This window comes from Cucurbita maxima, unplaced genomic scaffold (genome assembly GCF_002738345.1).
Source record: "Cucurbita maxima cultivar Rimu unplaced genomic scaffold, Cmax_1.0 Cma_Scf00023, whole genome shotgun sequence".
Lineage (NCBI taxonomy): Eukaryota > Viridiplantae > Streptophyta > Magnoliopsida > Cucurbitales > Cucurbitaceae > Cucurbita > Cucurbita maxima.
This window is the reverse complement of record NW_019272039.1, coordinates 1,987,541-2,011,934: the sequence shown is the minus strand read 5'-3', so window position 1 is coordinate 2,011,934 and position 24,394 is coordinate 1,987,541. Positions and strand designations below refer to the sequence as shown.

Genomic DNA, 24,394 nt, shown 5'->3' with positions numbered 1-24,394 from the left:
TGGTGGCCTCTAATATAATAACTTCAAGGGCGGGTACGAGGCTCTTGAGTACATCTCCTTCCACATATTCTTTGGTTCTCGCTGATTCGAATCCAATTTCTTTATTGTCAGGACCCCAATTTTTTATCCCGGCCATGGTTCCAGAAGCTCCCAGTTCCTGTTACCATAATAGAACGAACAAGCTTCATTATTATCATGTTTTAAATGCAAACGAAAAAAGAAAATCTGGTTCACATTGGGATCACCTTTGTACTTTGTTGGAAAATAACCAGACAAATAGAAATGTAAATCCTTGTTCGTTATTGCTTACATGTCCAATTTGGAGCTCCTTCTCGTTGTCTATGGTGACAGCTTCATTGGTATCTCTAGGTGATCAATCAATGATCACAATACCAGCGAAGGCTGAGATGGATTCTTCCTTTGTTACTGTCGTTCAATCGAACTAGCAATTGTTTTCTCTGCTCTTCCTGGTTCCTTTACAAACAAGTCATAGTATTCAGTTCTTCAGAAAAGCAATGCAGAAAACAAAATGTTTGTGCTGACATGAAACTGAACCACATGACAACGATATCCAATTATTTTCTGATAGATTCAGCAGATTTAGTTTGTGAAGATCTTGGAAATCAAGGAAGAGCAAGATAAGGCCATCGACCTTATGAGGTCTGAACAAGCTCGTATGTCACCCAGCAATTGCTTCTCAATCAATCTATTCCCACAATGAATGCCTAATTCCTGAACAGTTCCAAAGTACTATTACAGCATAAGTCTTTACACCATGTTAGGGGAAAAGAAGAACGGTGTGAGAATGGGGGCTTGGTGGCGATTTCAAATCGCCTTAGCCTCTCAAATCATGGGCAATCACATGGTGCCGTGGCTCGCCAGACAGGATATCTGGGGGCACCAACTATTCCAATTTCAGGTAAGTGGTGTCTCTGCCAAGTACAACCTTACTCCATTGTTTTAGATCCTCTGGTGGTTACTTCGTCACCCATAGTTCCTAAAGCTTCCCAGAATTCTGAGTCACAATGGCAGGGTACTTTTGATTCCATCTGTTGACTTTGTGATTGATACTTTCTTGATATTAAATGACAAGCATAAGAACTCCCAGGTGACCTGAGGATGACCCGAGGGTGACCTGAGGATGACCTGAGGATGACCCGAGGGAATTCACATTTCTACCCAACCAAAAGTTTCTAGCTGTATGCCCTTTTCATTTTTTGCTAATCCAAAATGAGAACAGAAAATTCTCATCTTCTCTTATCTTTATGTCGGCCCCAGTTTTCAATCACTTGATTAAAGGATCAAAGAGAAGTTCTTTCCATAAAAAGGAATCCAATGAAATGTCTATTCCACAAAAAGAATGGGTCCTTAGAGTTTCAAATGCATGTGAACATTGGATTCTACGTTGATATTTTATAAACCAATGTCATTTAGCTAATTAAATAAAGGGTGTGGAAAAGAGTGGATGGTCCAAAACACTTCATGAGTGACATTTAGAATTTTTGTAACAGCTGCAGTTGTCCATGTTAGTACTATGATTATGTTGACTTTTTCATATTATATGTTCCAATCCTTTACCTTTCCCTCTTTAAAGCTAAACAAGCTTCTCTTAGAGAAGAATTATAGAGGCATGTTTATAGAAGGTTCTGTTAGCTTTCATGATTATGGCTCCTACCCTCTAATTATCATATTCCAATCAATTTCATCCAACAAACACCATATTACTTTTGTGTCTGGAACATGATTTATGAAGATTTACAGCTAATGCCTAGCCTATCAACAGTGAATATCATAACCTGTTGGATGATCCTACTGCAGATGGATGGACTCTTTTGTCACTGTAATTAGCAGCACAGCAAACACAGAGATGAAGGGTGGGAAGAAAGTGACAAACCACAGTTAAGAAAAAGGACTCACAAGGTGTTTGATGAAATGCCTCAATGAAGAACGGCAAACACGATGAGAAGTACATGGCCCCACAGGCTAGATCCATCACTCACTTCGAGTCGCAGAACAGAGATTGAAGACTGTGAAACAGTGGGTGTTAAAGTACTGAAGCATGATGAAGACAAGACGAATTATAGGAAGTGATGAAAAGAAAAGGGAAAAAGGGGAAGAAAAAGGAGAGATCCGGAGAGAGGTGAGGGGCTGACATTTCCGGCGCCCCCCCCTACGGCCCAGTGGGCTTCGTTCACGTGCTAAGCTTCTGCACATGCCATTTCTAAGGTGGGTGGGTGGGTCATCGTTCAATCTAAAAATGGTGAATTACAGACCCATTGTGGCCCGACCCATGTGATCATCTGATCCATCATTCCCCCTCTTCTTCTTCTTCTTCTTCTTCTTCTTCTTCACTTAACTTTATCTGTTCAAACAGTTCCATTTCTTGTCTGTTTTCCTCGTTTTGTTCCATTCCTTTCATACTTTTCTTTCATCATCTCTCAAATCCAAACTTTCCCAAACTACCAAAACATTGTCAATCAAAATCTTGGGTCGGCTGATGAGTTTCAAACAACCCCACTTCCATTTTCTTCGCAAGTTCGGATTTTTATATTGAGATAACGCAAAGAAACTCCTTTTCTTGCTAACCCACCACACCCACGTTTTTTTCCACTTCTTTATGTGTTCAAATCCGCATCCCTCGGATCCATTTGCTACTTGTTTATTCAAAACGTAACGCTCCCAGATCACCAATGTAAACAAATGGGAAAAAGCTTTGTTAGTTAGAACCTCATTAGTCAAATCCAAAACTTCTCCATACAATAATCGTGTGTAAGCCTTAGCGTTTAGCGTTTGCAAATTTTTGGGCAATCTCTTCTCGGGTTGACCACGACCCGTTCAAAGATAGTGACTGAACTAAGAGTGGTTTTGAGAACAGAATTTAAAATCCGAAGTAGAACGTTGGAGTTGATTGATGATAAATTCGAACGTAGCTGAGTGAAATGGAGAAGGGTATTATAATATATAAGATATTGGGAAGGACAAGTGTAGTGAGGTAAAAAAGGGATTAGAATAAGAGAGATCCGGGCAACATCTAGCTAATGGAATGAAGACAAAAATGGAGAAGCGTGGCAATATTGGGCAATCCAATATGGTCACACTCACACACACACAAACACCTCATTCATTGATTGTTATAAGCCCTAGATCTTCCCAATCTCAACCCCAAAAAGATTTCCATTCCACTTCTCTCTCTCTCTCTCTCTCTCTCTCTCTCTCTCTCTCTCTCTCTCTCTCTCCTTCAAATCTCTCCCAATCTCTCTCTGTGGAGAGACATAAAACGGTACACTGTTGATGGCTGCATGAAGTGATTGATAGCGGAGTAAAAGTGTTGCCTTGGTTGACTCAAAAAAAAGGAAAAAAGTTGCAGCCTTTGTTTGTAGGTAGGGTTTTGCAGATTATTCAGAGAGAGAGAGAAAAGAAGTGAAAGGTAAAGTAAAGAAAAGAAATGGAATGGGTTTTGGGATTTTGGGTTTGGTTCCTCAGCGTTGTTGCGTTAGCTTGCCTTTTGTTCAAGAACCACCACCACAACAACAACAACAACAAGATTCATATTCAAAACAAGCCTGGAATTCCCAAAGGCAGCCTCGGTTGGCCCTTCCTCGGCGAAACCCTCGCCTTCATTGCGTCTGGCTACTCCTCCCGTCCTGTCACCTTCATGAACAATCGCAAATCTCTGTAAGTTCATACTTTTCTTCTTCGTTCTTCCCCATCAAACATTCATCATCTTACAAAAAAATTCTCCTTTTTTTATAAAAAAAACACGAAAGTACACAAAACCCACCATCAAAATGATGAGTTCCACTATGATTCATTTAGTTCATTATTGATTCATACTTTTACCTAACAAATTTCACCATCTTTATTGTTTATTCTTTTATATCGATGCTGTGATGATTAAGCCGAGCTAGCAATTAGTTGGGTTGGGTTGTGTTGCGATGGGTTTCTCTTTAATTATTTCCTTTTTTGTAAGCGCGGGAGAACGATGATCATGATGAGTATTTGATTATTTAAAGAGTTTACACGAACAGCCTCACACATGCAATACAAAAACACCAGATTCTCAAAAGGGTCAGAATTAAAAGCCTCAAAAACACAAAAACTCCATGATTTTCAACCAATTTTCATCTGGGTAATCTTTGGTTTGCGATTTTGATCCACAAAAAGTACCAAAAATTCAAGCTTTTTACTTCCATCCCATTCCCTTTCCAAAAATGTCCAAACTTGGCTTCAAAGATTTGGATTTGAAAAGGGGTTTAAGGATTTTTGGTGCAGGTACGGCAGCGTGTTTAAAACCAACATTTTGGGGACACCCATCATAGTGTCCACTGATTCAGACGTGAACAAGGTGGTCTTACAGAACCATGGCAACACCTTTGTTCCAGCTTACCCCAAATCAATCACTGAATTACTTGGTTCTTTTTCAATCCTTCAAATGAATGGCAATTTTCAAAAAAGAATTCATTCCATCATTGGAGCTTTCTTGAAGTCCCCCGGCCTCAAAGCCCGAATCACTACAGATATTCAAAACACTGTTAAACTAAGGCTTTCCAATTGGAATACCTCCAAATTGGTTTATGTCCAAACTGAAACCAAACAGGTTATTATTGTTATTTTTATTGTTATTACTATTATTATTTTGATGGGTCATGCATAAAAAGTAATGGGTTTTTATAAAAATGGTTTCTTTTTTGTTATTTTGCAGATCACATTTGAAGTATTGGTGAAGGTGTTGATGAGTGTGGGACCCGGTGAAGATTTGAAGATTTTGAAAAGGGAATTCGAAGAGTTTATCAAAGCCTTGATTTGTATACCTGTTAAACTACCTGGAACCAGGCTATATAAATCCTTGAAGGTCGGTCGGTCGGCTGGTCGGTCAGCTCAGTAATTTACCCTTCAATTAATGAATATTGTAACTATTAATGATTTTATTAAAACCCTTTTTCATTAATTAATTAACTTGATTTTACGGCGGTTCTCCAGGCGAGAGAGAAGCTGTTGAAAATAGTGAGTAAAATTGTGGAAGAGAGAAGATCGACGGCGGCGGAGGAGGAGAAGGCTTCACCGAGAGACGCGGTGGACGTTCTCTTACAGGATAACGATGTGGTCCAAGGGCTGCCGTTGGATTTCATCAGTAGTCACATCATTGAGTTGATGATCCCCGGCGAGGAGACGGTGCCGATGGCGATGACTCTCGCCGTCAAATTTCTTAGTGACTGTCCGGTCGCTCTAGCTCAAATGATGGTACGTCAATTTTCCTTTTTTTTAGTCTTCTTAGATCCAACGGCTAGGATTCAACCATGATATGCGACGGTGGGTCCGGGCCTAAATACTTCCGTTTCATGTTGGCTCCAAAATGATACTTATTTTTAGGAACCTTAATTTTTTTTTTAGTTACAATACAACTCTAAACTTTAAATTATTAAATTTATATTAATTAAAATTTAAAGTTAGGGTAGTTTTGACTTTTCAAAAGGGTTGTTATGAGAGAGTATAGGGGATATTATAATCCGTAGGAGCAAATTATAGGTGGGAGAAGTGAGACGCACGTGTGAGTAGAGAGAGACAGAGAAAATGAGGTGAGTGGGCCACGTGGGAGGCGTGGAGGTTTCGTGGCCGTACGATAGTGAGATTGAGAGGTTGTCAGATAAAAGGACCACCAATTAACTCCTTGCCTGGGCCTCTTGGAGACCACTACCTGTCAAATTGTCTTCCCCTCTATTTATCTCTTTTTCATAATTTTTTAAATTTTTTATAAAATTTAGAGACTAAGTTGTTTTTTTTTTTTTTTTTTGTAATTTTTAAAAAATTTAGGGATATATATGATATAATAATTAAATTTCTTCTAAATTCCTCCATAGAGTGTAATAAATACATGTTTGTCCCTAATTTTAATTAAATGCTGAGATTCATGTGCAATTATAATTGTTAATTGGGACCCATATCTTTATTAAGCGTAATAAATAAGTGTTTTTCTTTTTTAAAAGTTTTAATTAATAATATTTGTTAATTAAATGAAGGGGTTTACTGTTTGATTAATTAGGAGGAGAATATGGAGCTGAAGAAGCAGAAGGATGATTCTGGGGAGGAGTATACGTGGACAGATTACATGTCTCTGTTATTTACTCAAAATGTAAGTATTAACACTGAAAAAAGTTGCCTTTTTTTTGGTTCTTGTTCTTGGGGGTGATGATTTTGTTGCTTTTAGGTGATTAGTGAAACCTTAAGAATGGCTAATATCATCAATGGGGTTTGGAGGAAAGCTCAAAAAGATGTGGAAATTAAAGGTATGGATGATGGTAGGGGGAAGATATTGTTGTTTGCTTGTTTACTTCTGGTTCAGAATCGAGTAGTATGAGATCTCGCATTGGTTGGAAAGGGTGTTGAAATCTTTCCTTAGTAAAACCTTAAGGGGAAATCTAAAGAAGACAATATTTGCTAGCGGTGAACTTAAGGTGTTAAAATTGTTAGTTGTGATGGATGTGCAGGTTATTTAATACCACAAGGTTGGTGCGTTTTGGCGTCGTTCATTTCGGTTCATATGGATGAAAATAACTACACAAACGCGCATCAGTTTGATCCATGGAGATGGGAGGTAGGGGGAAATCAAAGTTTTAATATCTTCTTCCCTATTGATCATAATGAAATGACTGAGTGATTGATTGATTGATTGAAAAACTAAGGGAATTGGGTCTGGAAGTAAAAACCAAAACTTTACACCTTTTGGAGGGGGACAGAGGCTGTGTCCCGGCATTGAGCTTGCCAGGCTCGAAATCTCAATTTTCCTTCATCATCTTGTCACGACCTACAAGTACTCTCTCTTTCCCTGTCTCTGCCTTTCTCTTTTCATTTCTGTTCATATGTAGATGAAGAACTAATGAGATATTAACAATAAGCAGATGGGGAGCTGAAAGGGATGAAATCATCCATTTTCCGACAGTGAGGATGAGAAGGAAGCTGCCAATAGCAATTGCAAAACATTAAGCTCTAGTTCGGATTCAATCATCTCGACAACTTCGATATGGAGCTGTCGAGGAGGAAATAAGGCAAAAAAAAAAAAAAAAAAAGAAGGTAAAATCTCCACACAGCAGGTGTAAATATGATATATTGAATGACACAAGTTTCTTTTGTTTTGCTGTGAGATAGATATAGCTAGACAGACCCACGAGGGGTCCTCTGTTTTAAGCCATAACTGTACTGATACAGGAATTCTAGTTTTACTTTACATGGAGCACACCTCAGCTCTCTCTACCATTCTGAATTATGATTCTTGTTCGTGCGTCGCCATCTTTTTGACAGTTCAAACGGGTCCTTCCTTGTCCATTTCCTCCTCTCCTCCATTCAATAGCAGCATTCATTGTACCCAACTCAGTGTATAAAGTTCGTTTGCTTTCCTTCCCTGCTCCTCCTTTTTAATTCAAGGACTTGCAGTATATTATTCTATTCTTCACCCTTTTGATGGGATGATCTTTTGGAATGATGCGGGGAGAACAGAGCACTTCATTTTTCTTTCTCCTACCAAACATGCGTGTTTGAATTGGCGTTTCAATTTCAATTCAATCAAATCAGCTTATGATGGAATCAAATCAACATCACATGCAGTGAAGTAATCGAAAGAAGATGATAATAATAATGGGTGGAGATTCGTACATCATTTCAATTTCAATTCTGTCAATCAAATAGTATGAATTTGAATGAGCTTAAAAGAGAGGCCATACCAATTACAAGGCTAAGTGGGTCAGTAGTGATATGAAGTTGGTAGAGCCCACTGGTGGGCGTGTCCTCTTCCCATGACAATCACAGTTCACATGATTCAACCATCCACCATATTACTGTCCCCCCTTTTTTGGGCGTCGGGGAATACCCAAAAATTCAGTCTGTGTCGGTGTGGATTAATTTATAGGAGAGAGAGCTTAATCTGCACTCCACTAATCATCCTTCAACTTTCAAGTACCATTTGCTGAGCACCCGTATCAGAGATGACATTAGCAACCCAGTTTCTTCTCCATTAGATGAAAAAAGATTTACTATCTTAAATGCTGAAGCTCATGTCTATGATGACACCACCAAAATGGCCCTACTCTTAAAGCTGTGTACTACAGTTTCGATTTGTGTTCAATTCAGCAAAAGAAAAATAATCTACTTGGGAAATAAAACTCTTCATTGGAAAAAAAAAAAAAAAAAAAAAAAAAGCAAACCATGCCCACACAATCTATTTCATAGATTTTTTCTTCTCTTCTTCGAGCTGTTGAAGTTCGGCCAATCTTAGAGCCCATGCTCTTTCCCTCGCTACTGCAGCCATCTTTCGTTCAACTCTCTTGATAATTTTCTTCTTCTTCGCCTCTTGAAGTTGAGCTTTTCGCTTCTTTTTTTCAGCCTGCACATGCAACAGACCCAGTCTCTTGGTTATCGTAGATAAATGTGTCCTCTTGGAAGAGAAATGGACAAATTTCAGAAAGCTACTGCAACTCAGTAAGTAGCTAACCCAGCAAAATGGTGTGGAAACGTGCATGCGTGCATAGCACAAATTATTCATATTTCAACATCAGAAAAGGTTGAAATATTTTCAATTGGAATATTATTGGTACCCATCTTTTTCGTTAAAGAACAAAACAGGGAGATAGAAACTTTTTTAATGCAAATCCGAAAAATTAGAATTTTCAGTACAGCGCCATTTGGATTCATAATATCAAGAAATAAGTGTCAACATAGATGTAAGATATTTCCTCCAAAAAAAAAAAGATAGATATAAGATGCAATATTTTATTCTATAGTCAGATGGAATCATCTAGATTGAAGATATCTACAACGGCAAGTTCCACTGTTTCATAATGCACCATTTTAGTGTAGATCAAGCACTATCCAAATTTAAATTTAAATTTAAAACATTTGACCATGATGCATGGAAGTAACCAAGTCGAAATTTTGCCATTTTACCAAATATATATATAGTATTGGTACCATTGATCAACAAGCATGGCAAGTCTTCAATAATAACATCAAAGAAGGGAACAGACATCAGAATAATTTGATGATGCAGAAGCCTCAGATTAATTGTACGGAGTTTGTAGTGAGAATGTTTTGAAATGGAAAATCATAGTGGATGAATATGTATGCACATAGAATTAATATTTGCTCAAATGTGTATTGGAATGGTTTATAAGTAGCGAGGTCACTAAAATATTTCTATTCTTCTAAAAGAGAACAAAACCAGTTCTTTTACACAAGTCAAGCAGGGGCATGGAGATTTGAAACAAAGTGATTCAAGTTTAGTCATCTGACGCAAATTCAAATTTGTCTATATGAATCAGGCAATCAACATTGATGTCCAAAAAGTAAAAGAATAATTACTAAATTTTATCTAAAAACCAATAATGAACTTACTAGCATGATCTAGTATTTGGTACATTACAAAAAGAACACCAAAAAATCATTTTCAGATTAGACAGATACACCAACACAAATACCCAATTTGCAAACAAAAGATTATGGAATATTTTCTATAAAAAATCTTGAAGAGCAGCATACTGATTCCAAAACCAAAGTAAAGGGTGTGTACAATATGAGATTGCCAGTTGAATGATAAAAAATAATGAAGAATCTAGAACCCAGAAAGTTACTAGTTCAACATAATAAGACTTATATGCCGTTATAAACTTGGAAGCTTCCACAATTTCAGCCTTAAAATCCTCCTCCCCTTCTCCAAACTAACTAGTAAAAACTGGAGTTTAATTATCATAACAGGGTAGCGCAGCTCTAGCAGCAATCCTTTCTACTCAAAGTCATGATTTTTATTAATTTTAAAAAGTATACTACAATGTGGAGTTCATAAGGCAGTTTAGCACAGATCAACATAAACCAGCCACCAATAGGCCAGGATGTTTTAAATTTCAATATGGCAGTAACTCTTCACCAATTAGAAATTGATAATACTTTTAACAATTATACCTCAACACATAGCAATGCTTATTAGGGAGAACAACCAAATTTAAAAATAGAGCTACAAAACAAGCAAGAAGAAAGATATCGCTGAACATTACTTAAAAGTTCATCATAATATGACATACGAACCAGGATAAACGCGCGGCGCAGCCTAATGCGTTTCTTCTCATTCCTTCTTTTCACGCTTCCTTCATTCGGTTGATTAGGCTGAATTGGCTCACCAGGGGTATATTTAACCCAAGCGTAAGGCCCTGCCATTCAGCAAAAAACATTTGGAAACAATTAATTCATGTAATCGAGCTTCCAGTAAAAAGCAAATTATAAGCCGATAATCTAAACGTTCAAGAAATTCAAGTTAAACGAACCAGGGGGTCTCAAGCTGGCCCTCTTACGACGAGGTTTATCACTGGGCCGTCTCTTCGGTAACCGAGTGTCGGTCAAACTGTTGAAATGGTTCGAAATTGGGAACCAAGGAGCTTTAGTTCCAACTGCACCAAGAGATCGGAGATTAAACCCCGATTTAGGGGAAGTGAAAGCGGACGGAGATGGTGTCAGGGAAGTGAAGGGACGTGATCCCAAGGTCCTCGTTAGCGGTCGGAGAGCTGATCTTAGGATTCCAAGCCCCATCTCTGTAGTTGATCGAAATGGCGGAGGGAGGTTGAGGAAGACGGAGGTAGGAATGCGGAGTCGTGCCCGAGAGGATGCGGTCGCAGTAATTACTTTCCTGGACTGCGCGATCGAGTTTTGGGCTGTAATCTATCAGAAGCCCAGTGTTTAATGGGCCGTAATCTATCATAAGCCCAATGTGTAATGGGCCGGACTCTTCTCCAAATCAAGGAAAAGAATTGCTTTTATATATATATATATATATATATATACACTTCCATGAGCTAGTTCCATGTTTAGTGATTCCCCTCCCAAGTCCATGCTCTGTGCTTCAACCCACCCCGTTTGAGTCTTCCAATGCGATCTTGTGTCACCTAATTTTACTTTCGAGTAGCTAGTGAATTAAACTTGAGTCACTATTAGCACCGTTGATATACGCTTAAGCTTCCGACTCTGCTCTTAGAAAACCGGGTTAGAGAAAGTTTTGGAAAAACATCTAAAAAGTAATATCATAGGCTAGTGAGTCACATACAGCAACACATCGATAACGTATAATCCGAAGAGAAAGAATTGACAATTAATACATTTTTAGGCATTTAGCGTGTGGACATCATTTTGATCACACACTCAAATTCCATAATAATAAAATGGTTTTAAGAAAAAAAAAAGGTTCGAAATAAGCGTACGGCCACAAACAACACACTCTACCCTATATAAGCATAACCGTGATATTAAGCATACAGCCACAGGCAATACGTTTCATACAAGCATGGTCGTGACACTCTATCTTCAATGGTATCATTGTAATAGCTCCCTTTTGTAACTTAAGTTTATAGAATAAACCAACCCAAATGGATGGAAATCGCTCAAAGAGTTGAACTCTGTCGTCAGTACCTCTAATCAACACAAAGAAGGGTTCAGTTTCTTTTCGAAGAAGACTGCAAATTATATTTCAAGAAGCAAGATAAAAAACTGCAGTGACATTTCAACTGGAAGAATGGTGTTTCTCTCTCAAATGAATACAAAATTTAACGATCAGCTAATCTTCTAGTTCTGATCCGTAGGCATCATCAGCTAAGGCGCTTCTCTCTGCATCCTGAAGCTCTGATCCATCACGAAAATATATCCCAGCTTGATTGAACAACGCCAGCAAATGCAGCAACTTCAAGTTACACAACTTTGCAGGCCTCTTATCTTCAAACTTCCCAGATTTCAAAACCTCTATGATTTTCTCCTTGAACAAATTAAACCCCTTCTCTGAAGATGAAGAACAGCCCTCTTCTTCAACTCCTCGACCATTGAAACTCTCAGAATTGGAGTTCATTAGGGCCATCAGCATCCTCTTCTGCTTGAACGTTGCCCCAAGTGTCTTGTTCTTCTTCCCAAAGCAAGTTCTAGTGAAAGCCCGCCATTCTTCCAGGTTCACTTCAGGAACTTCCTTCTTGGGGCGGATTATCACCACGGATGAGTCGACTTTAGGACAAGGAACAAAGTCCCTCTTGCTTACATCCATTACATGCTCTACATCAGCCACCAATTTCACATTTACAGCCAAACGATTGTACTCAGAGTCACCAGGATTCGCCAACAACCGCCGTGCAAACTCTTTCTGAAGTAGAAGCGTGGCACTCCGAAATGGAATTGCCCCATATACCAATTTGGCCACAAGCGGCGAAGATATCCCATAAGGGATGTTGGCCACGACGAGGTCGAAAGGAGGGAACTCACATTTCAAAGCATCTTCGCGTATAACCTACAAAAAAACCCCCACTCCCACATTTCAAAGCAGTTTATCCTCTGTCAGACATTTCATCGAACACATAGACAGCAATATTAACTTACACAAATACGGTCTTCAAACTTATTCTCCGCCACGCGTCTGTGCAGAACCTCGACCATTCTTTTATCAATTTCAATGGCTATGACCTTTTGGGAAGCTTCCAGAAGCTTCAATGTCAGATTTCCGGTGCCGGGTCCGATCTCTAAGACCGTGTCGGTCGGCCTTATGGCAGATTTTCGAACAATAGAGCCCAGAATTCGTGGGTTCGTAAGAATGTGCTGGCCTCTACTCTTGTAGAAATACAATTGAGGTTCTTCGTTCCCATCCTTGGGAACGTTTTCTTTCTCGCCATGGTTTCTGTGGTTGTATTGATAAGAGGATGCCGAGCGTGTACAGTGAAGGAATTGGTCGTGGTTCAGGGCGTTGATGAACCTGCATAGATTTTTATGGGGACGAAGCATTAGGGATTTCACTATTCGATAGGAATCAGAAGCAGCAACGCGAAGATTTGCATAAATTCTCGAAGCTCAGTTGATTCCAATGGAGACACTGCCCGAACCAATCGGCAAATTGCAATGCAATTGGCGTTCGTGTAATTGTAAATAGTAAAGAAAAAAATAAAATATTTTTAATTTTTTAGTATCAATATTTTATGTATCATAAACTATAAGAAAGATATAAGGCTGGTCATAAATTTAATATATTTATAAGTTTAAATTTCATTCAATATCTTATAAACTCGATCGAAAATATATATAAACTAGAAATAAAAGGAAAAAAACAATTATTTGTAAACTCCAATGTTATTGAATGAACATGAAACAGAAGAGCAATGATTGGATGTAATTTTATGTCCATTCAAATGTAAAACATACATTATGCTGTCTGCGGTTCAAACTACATTGTCTTATCTTTGATGTTTTTATTATATTCATTTATCTTTTGTATTTGGAACTTATTTTCAGGACAATAATTATGGGAACGACCATCAAACTATTTAAATCTAGTGTGATAACCAGGTGTCTTATTTATCTCTAGAAGATATTTAATTTAATAATTTAGAGAACAAAAACAATAATATTATCAAATATGTTTTAGGATCTTTATTTTCTTTTAAGAAATAAGAAATAATTACGAACATAATTATATTTTTACTTATTAAAAAAGTAAAAATAAAAAAAAATTAAAAGGGTATTTTTTATCTATCTCACGTGAATTATCGTGCATTTCAAAATACAAATATTTATTATTTATGTATTTAAATCACTAGTTTTTAACTCATTGAGAAACACATTTCCCGAAATGATTGAACACTTAATTATGTCATCCAGTTAAATAACAAATACATTAACTACTAACTATATTAAATTTCGGTCAGCCCCTTAATCGAAATCTCATTCACATTAAAATGGAAGAGAAACAAGCCACTCAAACCAATCAAATTCTCTATTTTATTTTTAATATCCATAACTACCCTACATATTACAATAATAATTGAAAAATAAAAAGAATAAATTTTAAACATTTACGGTCACTTTACATCACTTTACATCACTACTATTTATTATAGTCCTTAAATATTCATAATCTTGTGTGAAGTAGGGTAGAGTTGAGTTAGTTGGGTTGATTTGTAACTTTATTTTCGAGTTGATCGGGTTGATCTAATAAATGAATGTGAATCTAATTTTTTATTTTTTTTAAAATTTAACTCTATCCAAAATAAAAAAAAAAAAAAAAAATTCAACCCAATTTTTATAGTTTTAGTTAGGTAATCCAAAGTGTTTTAATTATTAACACAACTAATCTATCATAAGGGTAAAAGAATCCTAAATCCAATGGGTCTAACATATTATTCAAATTCAGGCTTATATCAGTTCATATAATGTCTATTTTGAGGTAAATTTTGAAAAGAGGGTTTGTTTTAATTTGTAAATTAAAATATTTTACTTTTATCAATACTTTTGGAAATAAAATTATTTTAAAAAAATACATTACAAAAACAAACTAATTTCTTGCTCAACTTTTAGAAAGCAGTTCCTCCAAGTCATCGTATTATAACATAAAATTTGAAATTAAGCTGCTAACCTTAATTTAACATCCAAAAAGAATTAAAATTCAAAATTCCAATTCCTCAAATACTTCAAGAATCAGTTGAATAACCCAAATCAATTTACTCCCACTAGTATAATTTATAATTGAGTTAAAATAATTTGTTATTGTATATAAAAAAAGGGCAATTAACTAATTTTAAAAATTCAAACTTTATTAGCAATAATTGAAAAGTGAGATCCATTATGTAAGGCATCTTGAAGGAAATTTCCCAAAATACTAGAATTGAAAGTTAAAAAAAAAAAAGAATTATAAATGTGGGTACCCATAATTTGGACCCCTTAAACTTTATAAACAGGGAAGAGGAAGAAAGAAAAAAGGCAAGGAATCCAATCTCTTCACTGCCGTGTGGCGTGGCAGTGAAGCCGCAAAGGGCAAACAAAAGGGCGCGCACGCTAGGCCAAGGGCCAAAAGGCCGAACAAAAGGGCGCGCACGCTAGGCCAAGGGCCTAAAGGCCGAACAAAAGGGTGCGCGCGCCAGGCCAAGGGCCTAAAGGCCGAACAAAAGGGTGCGCGCGCCAGGCCAAAGGCCTAAAGGCCAAACAAAACCGCGCGCGCGCGCCATGGCCAACGGCTATAGCCGAGAGCAGAATCAAAATCAATGAACGATGATGACCTGAGGTGCCGTGGTTTATGTGCGCCACGTTCACCTAGGTTTTTAACCTCTTCTGTACTCATCTATGTGCCTATGTGGTATATGAGATTAAAAAAAAAAAACCTTTTATAACTTAACACTGTACTGCTAAATAAATAAAATATTTTATATTTCATCTTAAAAAAAATACTCTTCCCCTCTCAAAATTTTTTATAATAACTTAAATTAAAAATAACATTAAACTTTTAAAATGTCTTGATAAACTTTATTAAAAAGTTAAAAAATATAATATATGGACGAAACCGTTGGTACTAATTTTGACTTTTTTTTTTTTAGAAAAAGTTTTAATTTTTTTTTTTTACTTGCATAGATGGATTTTATTTATATGTTAATAATAATTTTTTTAAATAAAAAGCTAAAATGTAATGTTAAAATTCACTAATAATAAAGGTATTTTTTTTATTTTAAATGAGAGGAAAAATTACGAAGGAAAAATTAACAAAATGAGAAGTAAATTAAATTACGAAGGGCCGATACCTGCGGGGACGAGGACCATTGCCCTCCAACTAGGCGGCGTGGGGCCGTAAAGCGGCGGTGTTCTAGGGTTCCAATCTCCTTATCCCACTCTTTCCGCCATCGAAGGCACCTCAAAAAACAAATACAAAATTAAACAACGAAGGAACAAAGTTAATGGAAATTGAATAACTCTGCTTTATTGTTCCTTTTTGCCAACTCCACCACCACGACACATGGGTCGCTTAGATCCGTAAAGATCGTTTAGTTTAATCTCCCATTAAACAAATCTCGACCCATTTTTTTAATTCTCAATGGGTCCATGACAGCGTCATTAAAAGTTCAGTAACAGATGAAAGATTCGTGAACGGAAGGCAGGGCGGAATGGACAAGCAGGAAGACTGCAGAATATGAAATAAAATTGGAGAAAAATTCCATATTGAATTGGAAGAAATCTGTGTGGGTGACATGTATGTAATAAGAATAGGAAGATCGCATAATAAACATACTGTTTGTTGGTTCAAGGCCAGCTGGTTTCTGACACAAGTGAGGATCTTTATAAGGAAGATGAAAAGGGACAATAAAAAATTAAAAAAGAAAAAACTTGGAGACTGTGTCACTTGGGAACAAGAAATGGGTCAAAGAGAAAACAGAGTAATTGATGTACCTGAAAAATCATGTCCCTTAATATTGTTCCTATCATTTTGTACCATGGAAGATGTACCTGAAAAAGCTTGAGTTTAATAATATTCTTCAACTATGTTTAGGTATACCACCTAAGTTAATGGATATATAAGATAATGAAAGATCAAATAAAAGATAAAAAATGAAACTTGGGTGGCTTAGAATGAAGAAACAAATTTGAGGAGTAAAAATGTTGAAGAATTAAAGAGGATGTTGGTTTTCCTTTGGATTTCACATGACCCATTAAAGCCAAGGGAAGGTTTGGGGTTCACATGGCGTTTGGTAGAGTGGGGCATGCGCTACACAGAGACCCAGACAAAAGTAGAGCATTTGGGGACATCAAGACATGTTATCTTACCATTTCCTTACGAAATCGGACCACTCCACTCCACAAATGCAGCTCTTGTTGGTTTGCTTTGGCTTTAGCCACAATACAGTCAAAATCCCTGGCTCTGTTCTTGTGAAGTTAAGAACTTTCAGTAAAATATTAAAGCATTTGTTTATCAGAGGGTTCATATATGGGAAGACAAATTTGACACTTCGTCAGAAAAGAATAAGTTGCAAGCAGGTACACTTTGTTAGAAAAACAAGCTTAACAATGACATGTTAATTTAATCACTTGATGTAAGCCGTTTACTTGCTACTTTTGTTTTTTATAATCACAGTTTGGTAGGTCACTAGAGGTACGGCATCTTTCACTTTTTGCTAGTGAGCTGTGGTGGCTTTTGACACTTGTGACTGTCGGTGAGTGGAGGCTGTATATAAAGCCAGGCATATAGGTTCATTGATTTGCAGTCATCGGAGGCTCGGATCCAAGTGCCGTGTTCAAACTGGGAATGAGCTCCTCTGCTGCTTTGGTTGTGGTAACAGATGCTTGGAATAGATCATAAATAGGAGCCTCTTTTCCTCTCGGTGCGTTGTAGATCTGCATTCAACTTTCCCTTCGTTGGCCAGAAAGTCTCGAGTCCTCCTCTTTTTTTGCTCAGAATGGCAACCAACTCGGTTTCCAAGCTTTCAATAGTGGTTTTGGGGTTATTTTGGCTTCTGGGTGTTCAGCTTGTTCAATGTAGTGTGACCTATGATAGAAAGGCCATTTTAATCAATGGGCAGAGGAGAGTTCTCTTTTCTGGCTCCATACATTACCCCAGAAGCACTCCTGAGGTACACATCTCTGTTCCCTTTTTGTTCTTGGTGGGAATGTTCGGAGTTTTGTTTCTGATTTTTGGAGGCATGGAATTTGTGTAGATGTGGGAAGGTCTGATACAGAAAGCAAAAGAAGGTGGTCTTGATGCTGTTGAAACCTATGTGTTTTGGAATGTCCATGAGCCTTCCCCTGGCAATGTACTGTAATTCTCATAAACTTGTTCCGAAAATTCTTTGTTTTCCTCCTCATTTTGCTTGTCCTTTATGCTTTCTACGAATTTCAGTACAATTTCGAAGGGAGATATGATCTGGTGAGGTTCATAAAAACCATTCAGAAAGCTGGACTCTACGCAAACCTACGCATTGGACCTTATGTTTGTGCAGAATGGAACTTTGGGTACCCCCTTCTTACTTATAATCTTCATCTCTTTCTTTCTCTCTTAATTTTTCTGGCTCTTCTCAACGAGAAGCTTGACTTTGCACCAACATTTTCCCTTGTTCTAATCTATAACGCTTCCTGCAGAGGGTTTCCTGTTTGGCTGAAGTATGTCCCAGGCATTAGTTTCAGAACTGACAATGAACCTTTCAAGGTATTTGCATATGCACGCCTCTTTAATCGATATGCTAAAAGCTAAAGTAAAGGGGAAATGCATTACTTTTAATAGCCATTGGGCTGTTTTATTAGTTTTGCCCAGAGTTTATGGAAAACCCCTCTAAATCACTCTTGGTGTTACAGAAAGCAATGCAGGGATTTACAGAAAAAATTGTGGGGATGATGAAAAGTGAAAAGTTGTTTGAGTCTCAAGGTGGCCCCATCATTCTCTCTCAGGTACTGATTTCTAGTTTTCATTTCTTACTTGGCAAGATAATCAAAGAACATAAAAGGTCCTAATTCTTTCTTCTGAAGAATAGCTCTAATTGGAACTAGAGTGGTTGAAATTATGGCAACGATAAAATGGGATTTTAATATTGTAGATTGAGAATGAATATGGAGTACAGAGCAAGTTATTTGGGGCTGCTGGGAAAAATTACATGACCTGGGCGGCAAAGATGGCTGTAGGACTGGAGACTGGAGTCCCATGGGTGATGTGCAAGGAAGAGGATGCCCCAGATCCAGTGGTGAGCACTTCTCTTCTCTATGTTACTCGAATTTTTGAAATGGAGTTCATTGTTGTTCTGTTGTAGTTATTTAGCTTGGAACTCAGTCTCAAGCAAAGACAAAAGCTTGTCTATGAAACTCTGGTTTTGTCTTGTGACAGATTAATACATGCAATGGCTTTTATTGCGATACATTCTCTCCCAATAAACCCTACAAACCTACAATGTGGACAGAGGCATGGAGTGGCTGGTTTGTAACAGACTCTCTTATCTCAGTATTGATCATCTTAAAGTTCCTCATTTTTGCTGATTTGTCTTTGACAAACCTGAAGGTTTAATGAGTTCGGTGGTCCAATTCACCAGAGGCCAGTTCAAGATTTGGCATTTGCCGTTGCTCGGTTCATTCAAAAAGGAGGATCTTTTATTAACTATTACATGGTTGGTTTTCTGTGACACAAGCATTACTTTATTGTAAATTATTATCCTATAAAATTCTCCTCTCGTTGTGTGACAGTACCATGGAGGGACAAACTTTGGACGCACAGCAGGAGGACCTTTTATCACTACCAGCTATGACTATGATGCTCCAATTGATGAATATGGTGAGAGTTGAATGTCACTTGTTCAAGATAGTTTTCCGGACATGCATAAAACCAAAGGGATTGTGCTCATGACTGCTAAAAAGGCACATTATTTATTCACACATTAGACCTTGTGGATGTAACATGTCTGGTTAAAGAAAGTTAGGAAATATGATAAAAATGGATATAGTGCTGTTCCTATGCTATTGATAATTTGGAAATATTTTACATTGACCTCTTTGTTCAAAAACAATGATAGGTTTGATTAGGCAGCCAAAATACGGTCATTTGAAGGAGCTTCATAGGGTGGTGAAGATGTGCGAAAAAGCTTTAGTTTCAGCAGATCCAGTTGTGACTTCTCTAGGGAGCTCTCAACAGGTTTTTTCTACTTGTAGTCTGTGATTCTCTAGGCTCTCATCATCTAAGCATAATCAGAGTTACTGAGATTCGACATTCAACATTTCCAGGCTTATGTTTACACATCAGAATCAGGAGATTGTGCAGCCTTTCTTTCAAATTATGACATAAATTCAGCTGCAAAAGTGATGTTCAATAACGTGCACTATAGTTTGCCTCCATGGTCCATCAGTATCCTTCCTGATTGTAGAAACGTAGTTTTCAATACAGCAAAGGTTTGAAAAAATTTCTTGCTTTTAGTTTAGCTAGTGGCAAGACGTCAGCAGGATCTGGTTCCGGCTCACCTTGCTTTGTTATTTACTTGTTTCCCAGGTTGGAGTTCAAACATCACAACTCGAAATGCTACCAACAAACTCTCCTGTGTTCTTATGGGAAAGCTACAATGAAGACATTTCTGCTGAGGATGATAGCACAGCAACAATGACTACTTCTGGTTTACTGGAGCAGATAAATGTTACCAAGGATACTAGTGACTACCTATGGTATATTACTAGGTGAGACTCTTGCTTGCTTACAATTTGATAATGAATTACTTTATACTTCATCTTTCTTCATCCAATTATGTGGATAAAAATCGTTGGAAGTCTAACTTACCGATCATCTTGTCATCTGATCTTCCAAATCACAAAAAGCCTAGAAGAATTTTTGGGGGTGGAAATAGAATCGAATAGACTAATCTTTGATCAAATAGAAACCATGAAAGTTTGCTTAGGCGATGTTTTTCCTTTGAGGTTAGCTCAGGTTTTCTGATGCTAGGGAACCTAATATTTTCCTTTCCAATGTCCCTTCAGTGTAGATATTGGTTCAACAGAATCCTTCCTGCATGGTGGAGAACTCCCCACACTGATTGTTCTGTCAAGTGGCCATGCTGTGCATATCTTTATTAATGGGAGGCTTTCAGGTATAGTACTATTTCATTCTTCTTTCATGCCACCTCTCATGAAGAAAGCAGGAAATTTTAATAACTATCAGTCATTTATCAGGTTCTGCATTTGGGTCGAGAGAAAATCGGAGATTCACTTATACTGGCAAAGTCGATTTTCATGCCGGACAAAACACAATTGCACTCCTGAGTGTTGCTGTGGGATTGCCAGTGAGTTTTATTCCCTCATTTTACATAGCCCATTCAATTGATGCTGAAGTTAGTCTTGAAAGGGGTTCCCATGTAGCTTTTCTTACTAAACTATAAAAGCATGGATGCTCTTGATCGCTCCCCAAGATGTAGGGGTGCTTAAATTAAGCTTGGAGAACTTGTACAATCTGAGCTATTTTTACAAGCCACTCGATCACAAATTTCAAAATACAGTATTGAAAACAAAAATAGACAATTGCTTTCCAAGTATTTTCCAAATGGCCCCTTAAATTCCAATAGTATATCTTTTGGATCCCCACCCTACACATCCATTTGTTGCTAATTTCACATTTTGAATTGTTGGTACTGAAGAATGTTGGGGGGCACTATGAGACATGGAACACCGGAATCCTAGGTCCTGTTGCTCTTCATGGACTTGATCAAGGAAAATTGGACTTATCCTGGGCAAAATGGACCTACAAGGTTTGATCACTTAACTCAATTTTCTCAATTGTTATGATTTCATCTCCCACAAACTTTACCTCACTCTCTACGCTACTAAAATAGGTTGGGCTGAAAGGAGAAGCCATGAATCTTAGATCTCCAAACAGTATTTCTTCAGTCGAATGGATGAAAGGATCATTGGCTGCACAAGCACCGCAACCACTGACTTGGCACAAGGTACCTCTTGACCCGAAATTCAACTTGATTTTACAAAGAAAGTTGAGATGACTCTTAAAAATATCAACCTCACATTTCACTTGCAGAGTAACTTTGATGCCCCTGAAGGAGATGAGCCATTGGCTTTAGACATGCAGGGAATGGGGAAGGGTCAAATATGGATTAATGGACACAGCATTGGAAGATACTGGACTGCATATGCCACTGGTAACTGTGAGAAGTGCAATTATGCTGGAAGCTTTAGACCTCTCAAGTGTCAGCAAGGCTGTGGCCAGCCAACACAAAGATGGTAACTTCTTCACATTAGGGAAAAGCTCATCAATATTGAAGAATGAATTTCTTTTACAGAACCCAGCTATATTTCATTTTCAGGTACCATGTGCCTCGTGCTTGGTTGAAGCCAAAAGACAATCTGTTAGTAGTCTTTGAGGAACTTGGAGGTAATCCCACAAGCATCAGTTTGGTGAAGAGATCAGTGACTAGTGTCTGTGCTGATGTCTCTGAATACCATCCAACTCTTAAGAATTGGCACATTGAAAGCTATGAAAAGTCGGAGGATTTACATAGGCCCAAAGTTCATCTCAAGTGTTCTGTAGGTTATTCCATAACTTCAATAAAATTTGCAAGCTTTGGAACACCATTAGGAACCTGCGGGAGCTACCAGCAAGGAACTTGCCATGCTCCTATGTCGTACAACACTCTAGAGAAGGTGCGAAAACTAAGATCCATTTTTGCTTTTTGTTTCATTGTCTGTATATAAATCCCACCTCATATTTTCATCTCTCTTTCTACAGAGGTGCATAGGGAAGCAAAGATGTGCCGTTACCATATCCAATACTAACTTTGGGAAAGATCCATGCCCAAGTGTGTTGAAGCGACTATCGGTTGAAGCTGTATGTGCTCCGACAACTACGGCTGCAGAAACCAATTGGAAGGGTTGATTGAGTTGGCTGAAAAGAGGAATTTAGCTGCCTATGAAGGGTCGCATTCTGCGACTTAAACTACCAACTACCAGTAACAAGAGCAAACAGAAGGATGATGGGTACAGGAGTACTTTTTCAAGTTGTGTCTGATGATTTGATTTTCATATTGAGTCGATTTTTCTTCAAGGATGTGTGTGGTGCCAAAGGCAATAGATTCTTAGGTATAGGGCGTAAAGTTTGTAATCCCCGGGGTTCTGCAATCTAAGGCCCTGAGGTTGTGTTTCAATTCCCATTCCTGGCATTTTTACTGGAAATGGGTCTTGAGAAAAAATAGTTAATTTATTATATCCTGTAATTTATTTCAGTTTGTTATATTGGGAAAAAAAATCAACCCCACTTAGGATCCGTTTACTTTTGTTTGAGTGGAACCTTTTTGCATAAGATATGATAAGATCCGAAGGTTCAGATTCCTCCAGTTATGGAGTAGGGTATAATTTCATTCCAAAATGCACGACTTTACTGTCTAATCGAATTTAACAAAGGGTGCAAATTCAGAACAATCTAATAAGATATGTTAAACAAATCTTCCTCCTAAAGAAATCAATTTCTTTTCCTTTCAGCTTTATGGAGAAAATTAGTGCTCAAGAGTCCAAGCAATGGCTCACTGAATATCAGATTCCAAATCCCAATTAAAGTGATGCAAAAATGACAATGTTTTTCACTTCTAAGGTAGAAGAAAAGACGAGCAATAAAAGCCACTTCTCAAGGGAGAATACACCATGTTCACTCGTAACAACAAAGCAAGCGGATAGGAGTGGTAACCAAGAATTGAAAATTATGGCGGTTTCCTAGTATAGTAAAGTCCTTTATATCCTACTACAGAGCCCAATCGTCCATGATTGAGTATCAAGCAGAAGCAGTAGCAGACATATGCTTGAATACAGTCTGCTGCAGTTCTTCCTTCTTAGCTCCAACCACTTTGTCCACAATTCTTCCCTCTTTCAGGAACATGAAAGTAGGCATTGCCTCCACCCCCCAATCTTTAGCTACAGACTGCACCAATCAACACAGTTTTACAAGAGAAAGAAGGAGAGGTACTCATAAATTATAATCTACAGTACCTCAAGATCATCCACATCAACCTTTAGAAATGTGACAGTGGGAAATTTTTGAGCAAGCTGGTTTAGAAAAGGTTCAATGAACCGACATGGACCGCACCATGATGCAGAGAAATCCACAACTATCTGCATCAGTTTCAGCACTCATGAGCAAAATCGAACTATATGAAACGAACAGTAACTAAGTTCAAGTGTCAAGAACTCAATAATTGGTTTAGTCCCTACTACATTAAAATAGGAACTATTCTGGCGAGAAAATGATTGGTGGCGAAATGTAGTCAAGGATTGGATTGGGTTGGGTAGCTTCGTATAATGATCTAAAATCTACTAAAACATGTATCCAATTTGTTCGCTGTGGAAAGCAATAAGTGGGAGACAGCAATGAGATTGATTGTTGAATAAAGAAAAGCGAAGCACGAAAGATTCGAAACACTACTTTTTCTACCATATCACAAAAGCAAAGAAAAAAAATCAAAGAATGAAAAACTTAAGTTCATCGCGCATATGTATATCATTTAGAAACACAACAGACTGCAGATCAAAACAAGTAATGCAAAAACAGGAAAACTCCGCTATTGTTCAGCCGAAAAGACAATCAATTATGATCATATATCCAATTGAAATGAGGAGCATATTATCGAAGGGAATTGAAATGGTCCTTACAAGCTCCTCAGAGGCATTGCCCTTCTGAATTTGTTGGTTCCATGAACCAATGGTGTTACAGCGAATGACTCGTCCCTCTGCTGCGGCTGCCATTATTCTCTTACTTTTTACGAATCTCTGAGAAAACCGACGCACGAAACGGATTCTGATCACACACCGCGAATTTCTCCTTTAAATAAGCAACTAGAAATGCTTTTTTTTCACAGAAATGGACCTCACTTTGTCATTAATCACGAGTTTGCCACCCCCAGTTAATGGACCGCTTTCAAATTAAATTCCATGCAACGTGAGATTTTTTTTTTCTTTTGGATTACGCGGCAAAACTAAAAACTAAAAAATAAAAAATTAAGGTCACATTTAAAATTATTATTGTTATTTTTAATAATTTAAAATTAATCTCTTGTTTTTAGGCCACGTGCTCAAAATAAATCGCTATATATATATATAGGAGATTAATATTCCATAGATAGAG

At 37.6% G+C, this 24,394-nt stretch overlaps 5 protein-coding genes and 1 long non-coding RNA gene across 7 annotated transcripts; 2 read left to right on the top strand and 4 right to left on the bottom strand.

Moving 5' to 3' along the window:
• Positions 1-53: 53 nt before the first annotated feature.
• Positions 54-1,235, bottom strand: LOC111496686. Its single transcript, XR_002720506.1, has 3 exons — positions 1,147-1,235; positions 311-1,113; positions 54-157 (listed from the first exon to the last, which is right to left on the bottom strand). It is a non-coding gene; the product is annotated as an uncharacterized LOC111496686 (long non-coding RNA).
• A 1,987-nt stretch (positions 1,236-3,222) lies between these two features.
• On the top strand, positions 3,223-7,395 carry LOC111496682 (3-epi-6-deoxocathasterone 23-monooxygenase). The gene is made up of 9 exons (XM_023147154.1): positions 3,223-3,675; positions 4,273-4,597; positions 4,703-4,852; positions 4,981-5,241; positions 6,041-6,130; positions 6,206-6,284; positions 6,486-6,592; positions 6,681-6,808; positions 6,897-7,395. The coding sequence occupies exons 1-9, from the start codon at positions 3,446-3,448 to the stop codon at positions 6,979-6,981; spliced, it is 1,455 nt and encodes a 484-aa protein (XP_023002922.1). The 5' UTR covers positions 3,223-3,445; the 3' UTR covers positions 6,982-7,395.
• A 204-nt stretch (positions 7,396-7,599) lies between these two features.
• On the bottom strand, positions 7,600-10,650 carry LOC111496683. The gene is made up of 3 exons (XM_023147155.1): positions 10,305-10,650; positions 10,069-10,190; positions 7,600-8,374 (listed from the first exon to the last, which is right to left on the bottom strand). The coding sequence occupies exons 1-3, from the start codon at positions 10,564-10,566 to the stop codon at positions 8,210-8,212; spliced, it is 549 nt and encodes a 182-aa protein (XP_023002923.1). The 5' UTR covers positions 10,567-10,650; the 3' UTR covers positions 7,600-8,209.
• Positions 10,651-11,315: 665 nt separating this feature from the next.
• Positions 11,316-12,920, bottom strand: LOC111496791 (ribosomal RNA small subunit methyltransferase, mitochondrial). Its single transcript, XM_023147309.1, has 2 exons — positions 12,388-12,920; positions 11,316-12,298 (listed from the first exon to the last, which is right to left on the bottom strand). Exons 1-2 carry the CDS (start codon positions 12,784-12,786, stop codon positions 11,585-11,587), a joined length of 1,113 nt encoding a protein of 370 aa, XP_023003077.1. The 5' UTR covers positions 12,787-12,920; the 3' UTR covers positions 11,316-11,584.
• Positions 12,921-15,708: 2,788 nt separating this feature from the next.
• On the bottom strand, positions 15,709-24,064 carry LOC111496792 (thioredoxin H-type-like). 2 transcript variants are annotated; one of them, XM_023147310.1, is made up of 4 exons: positions 23,923-23,995; positions 16,585-16,678; positions 16,210-16,266; positions 15,709-16,100 (listed from the first exon to the last, which is right to left on the bottom strand). In XM_023147310.1, exons 1-4 carry the CDS (start codon positions 23,937-23,939, stop codon positions 15,885-15,887), a joined length of 384 nt encoding a protein of 127 aa, XP_023003078.1. In that variant the 5' UTR covers positions 23,940-23,995; the 3' UTR covers positions 15,709-15,884. The 2 variants fall into 2 exon arrangements, with proteins under 2 accessions (XP_023003078.1, XP_023003079.1); XM_023147311.1 differs by lacking the exons at positions 15,709-16,100; positions 16,210-16,266; positions 16,585-16,678 and adding exons at positions 22,799-23,194; positions 23,263-23,385 and having other exon boundaries at positions 23,923-24,064.
• On the top strand, positions 16,982-22,616 carry LOC111496790 (beta-galactosidase 3). The gene is made up of 19 exons (XM_023147308.1): positions 16,982-17,387; positions 17,472-17,567; positions 17,654-17,766; positions 17,893-17,959; positions 18,106-18,198; positions 18,345-18,488; positions 18,629-18,717; positions 18,800-18,905; positions 18,982-19,069; positions 19,308-19,426; positions 19,516-19,680; positions 19,778-19,959; positions 20,257-20,366; positions 20,449-20,558; positions 20,910-21,020; positions 21,105-21,218; positions 21,305-21,507; positions 21,591-21,927; positions 22,013-22,616. The coding sequence occupies exons 1-19, from the start codon at positions 17,214-17,216 to the stop codon at positions 22,157-22,159; spliced, it is 2,568 nt and encodes an 855-aa protein (XP_023003076.1). The 5' UTR covers positions 16,982-17,213; the 3' UTR covers positions 22,160-22,616.
• Positions 24,065-24,394: the final 330 nt, after the last annotated feature.

Bases quoted from the DNA above. Each gene is read 5' to 3' on its own strand.
- LOC111496791 (XM_023147309.1), bottom strand. From the start codon at position 12,786: ATGCTTCGTCCCCATAAAAATCTATGCAGGTTCATCAACGCCCTGAAC. The intron at 12,299-12,387 runs GTAAGTTAATAT...GTTTTTTTGTAG, and splicing joins AGTTTGAAGACCGTATTTGT to GTTATACGCGAAGATGCTTT.
- LOC111496682 (XM_023147154.1), top strand. From the start codon at position 3,446: ATGGAATGGGTTTTGGGATTTTGGGTTTGGTTCCTCAGCGTTGTTGCG. The intron at 6,285-6,485 runs GTATGGATGATG...ATGGATGTGCAG, and splicing joins AAAAGATGTGGAAATTAAAG to GTTATTTAATACCACAAGGT. The intron at 6,593-6,680 runs GTAGGGGGAAAT...TGAAAAACTAAG, and splicing joins TTGATCCATGGAGATGGGAG to GGAATTGGGTCTGGAAGTAA.
- LOC111496792 (XM_023147310.1), bottom strand. The intron at 16,267-16,584 runs GTAAGATAACAT...AAGCTTTTTCAG, and splicing joins TCCGATTTCGTAAGGAAATG to GTACATCTTCCATGGTACAA. The intron at 16,101-16,209 runs GTACATCAATTA...CATCTTCCTTAT, and splicing joins TAAGGGACATGATTTTTCAG to AAAGATCCTCACTTGTGTCA.
- LOC111496790 (XM_023147308.1), top strand. From the start codon at position 17,214: ATGGCAACCAACTCGGTTTCCAAGCTTTCAATAGTGGTTTTGGGGTTA. The intron at 17,960-18,105 runs GTATTTGCATAT...TTGGTGTTACAG, and splicing joins CTGACAATGAACCTTTCAAG to AAAGCAATGCAGGGATTTAC. The intron at 20,367-20,448 runs GTATAGTACTAT...GTCATTTATCAG, and splicing joins TATTAATGGGAGGCTTTCAG to GTTCTGCATTTGGGTCGAGA.
- LOC111496683 (XM_023147155.1), bottom strand. From the start codon at position 10,566: ATGGGGCTTGGAATCCTAAGATCAGCTCTCCGACCGCTAACGAGGACC. The intron at 10,191-10,304 runs GTTCGTTTAACT...GCTGAATGGCAG, and splicing joins GGCCAGCTTGAGACCCCCTG to GGCCTTACGCTTGGGTTAAA. The intron at 8,375-10,068 runs GTTCGTATGTCA...TTGCATGTGCAG, and splicing joins TGCGCCGCGCGTTTATCCTG to GCTGAAAAAAAGAAGCGAAA.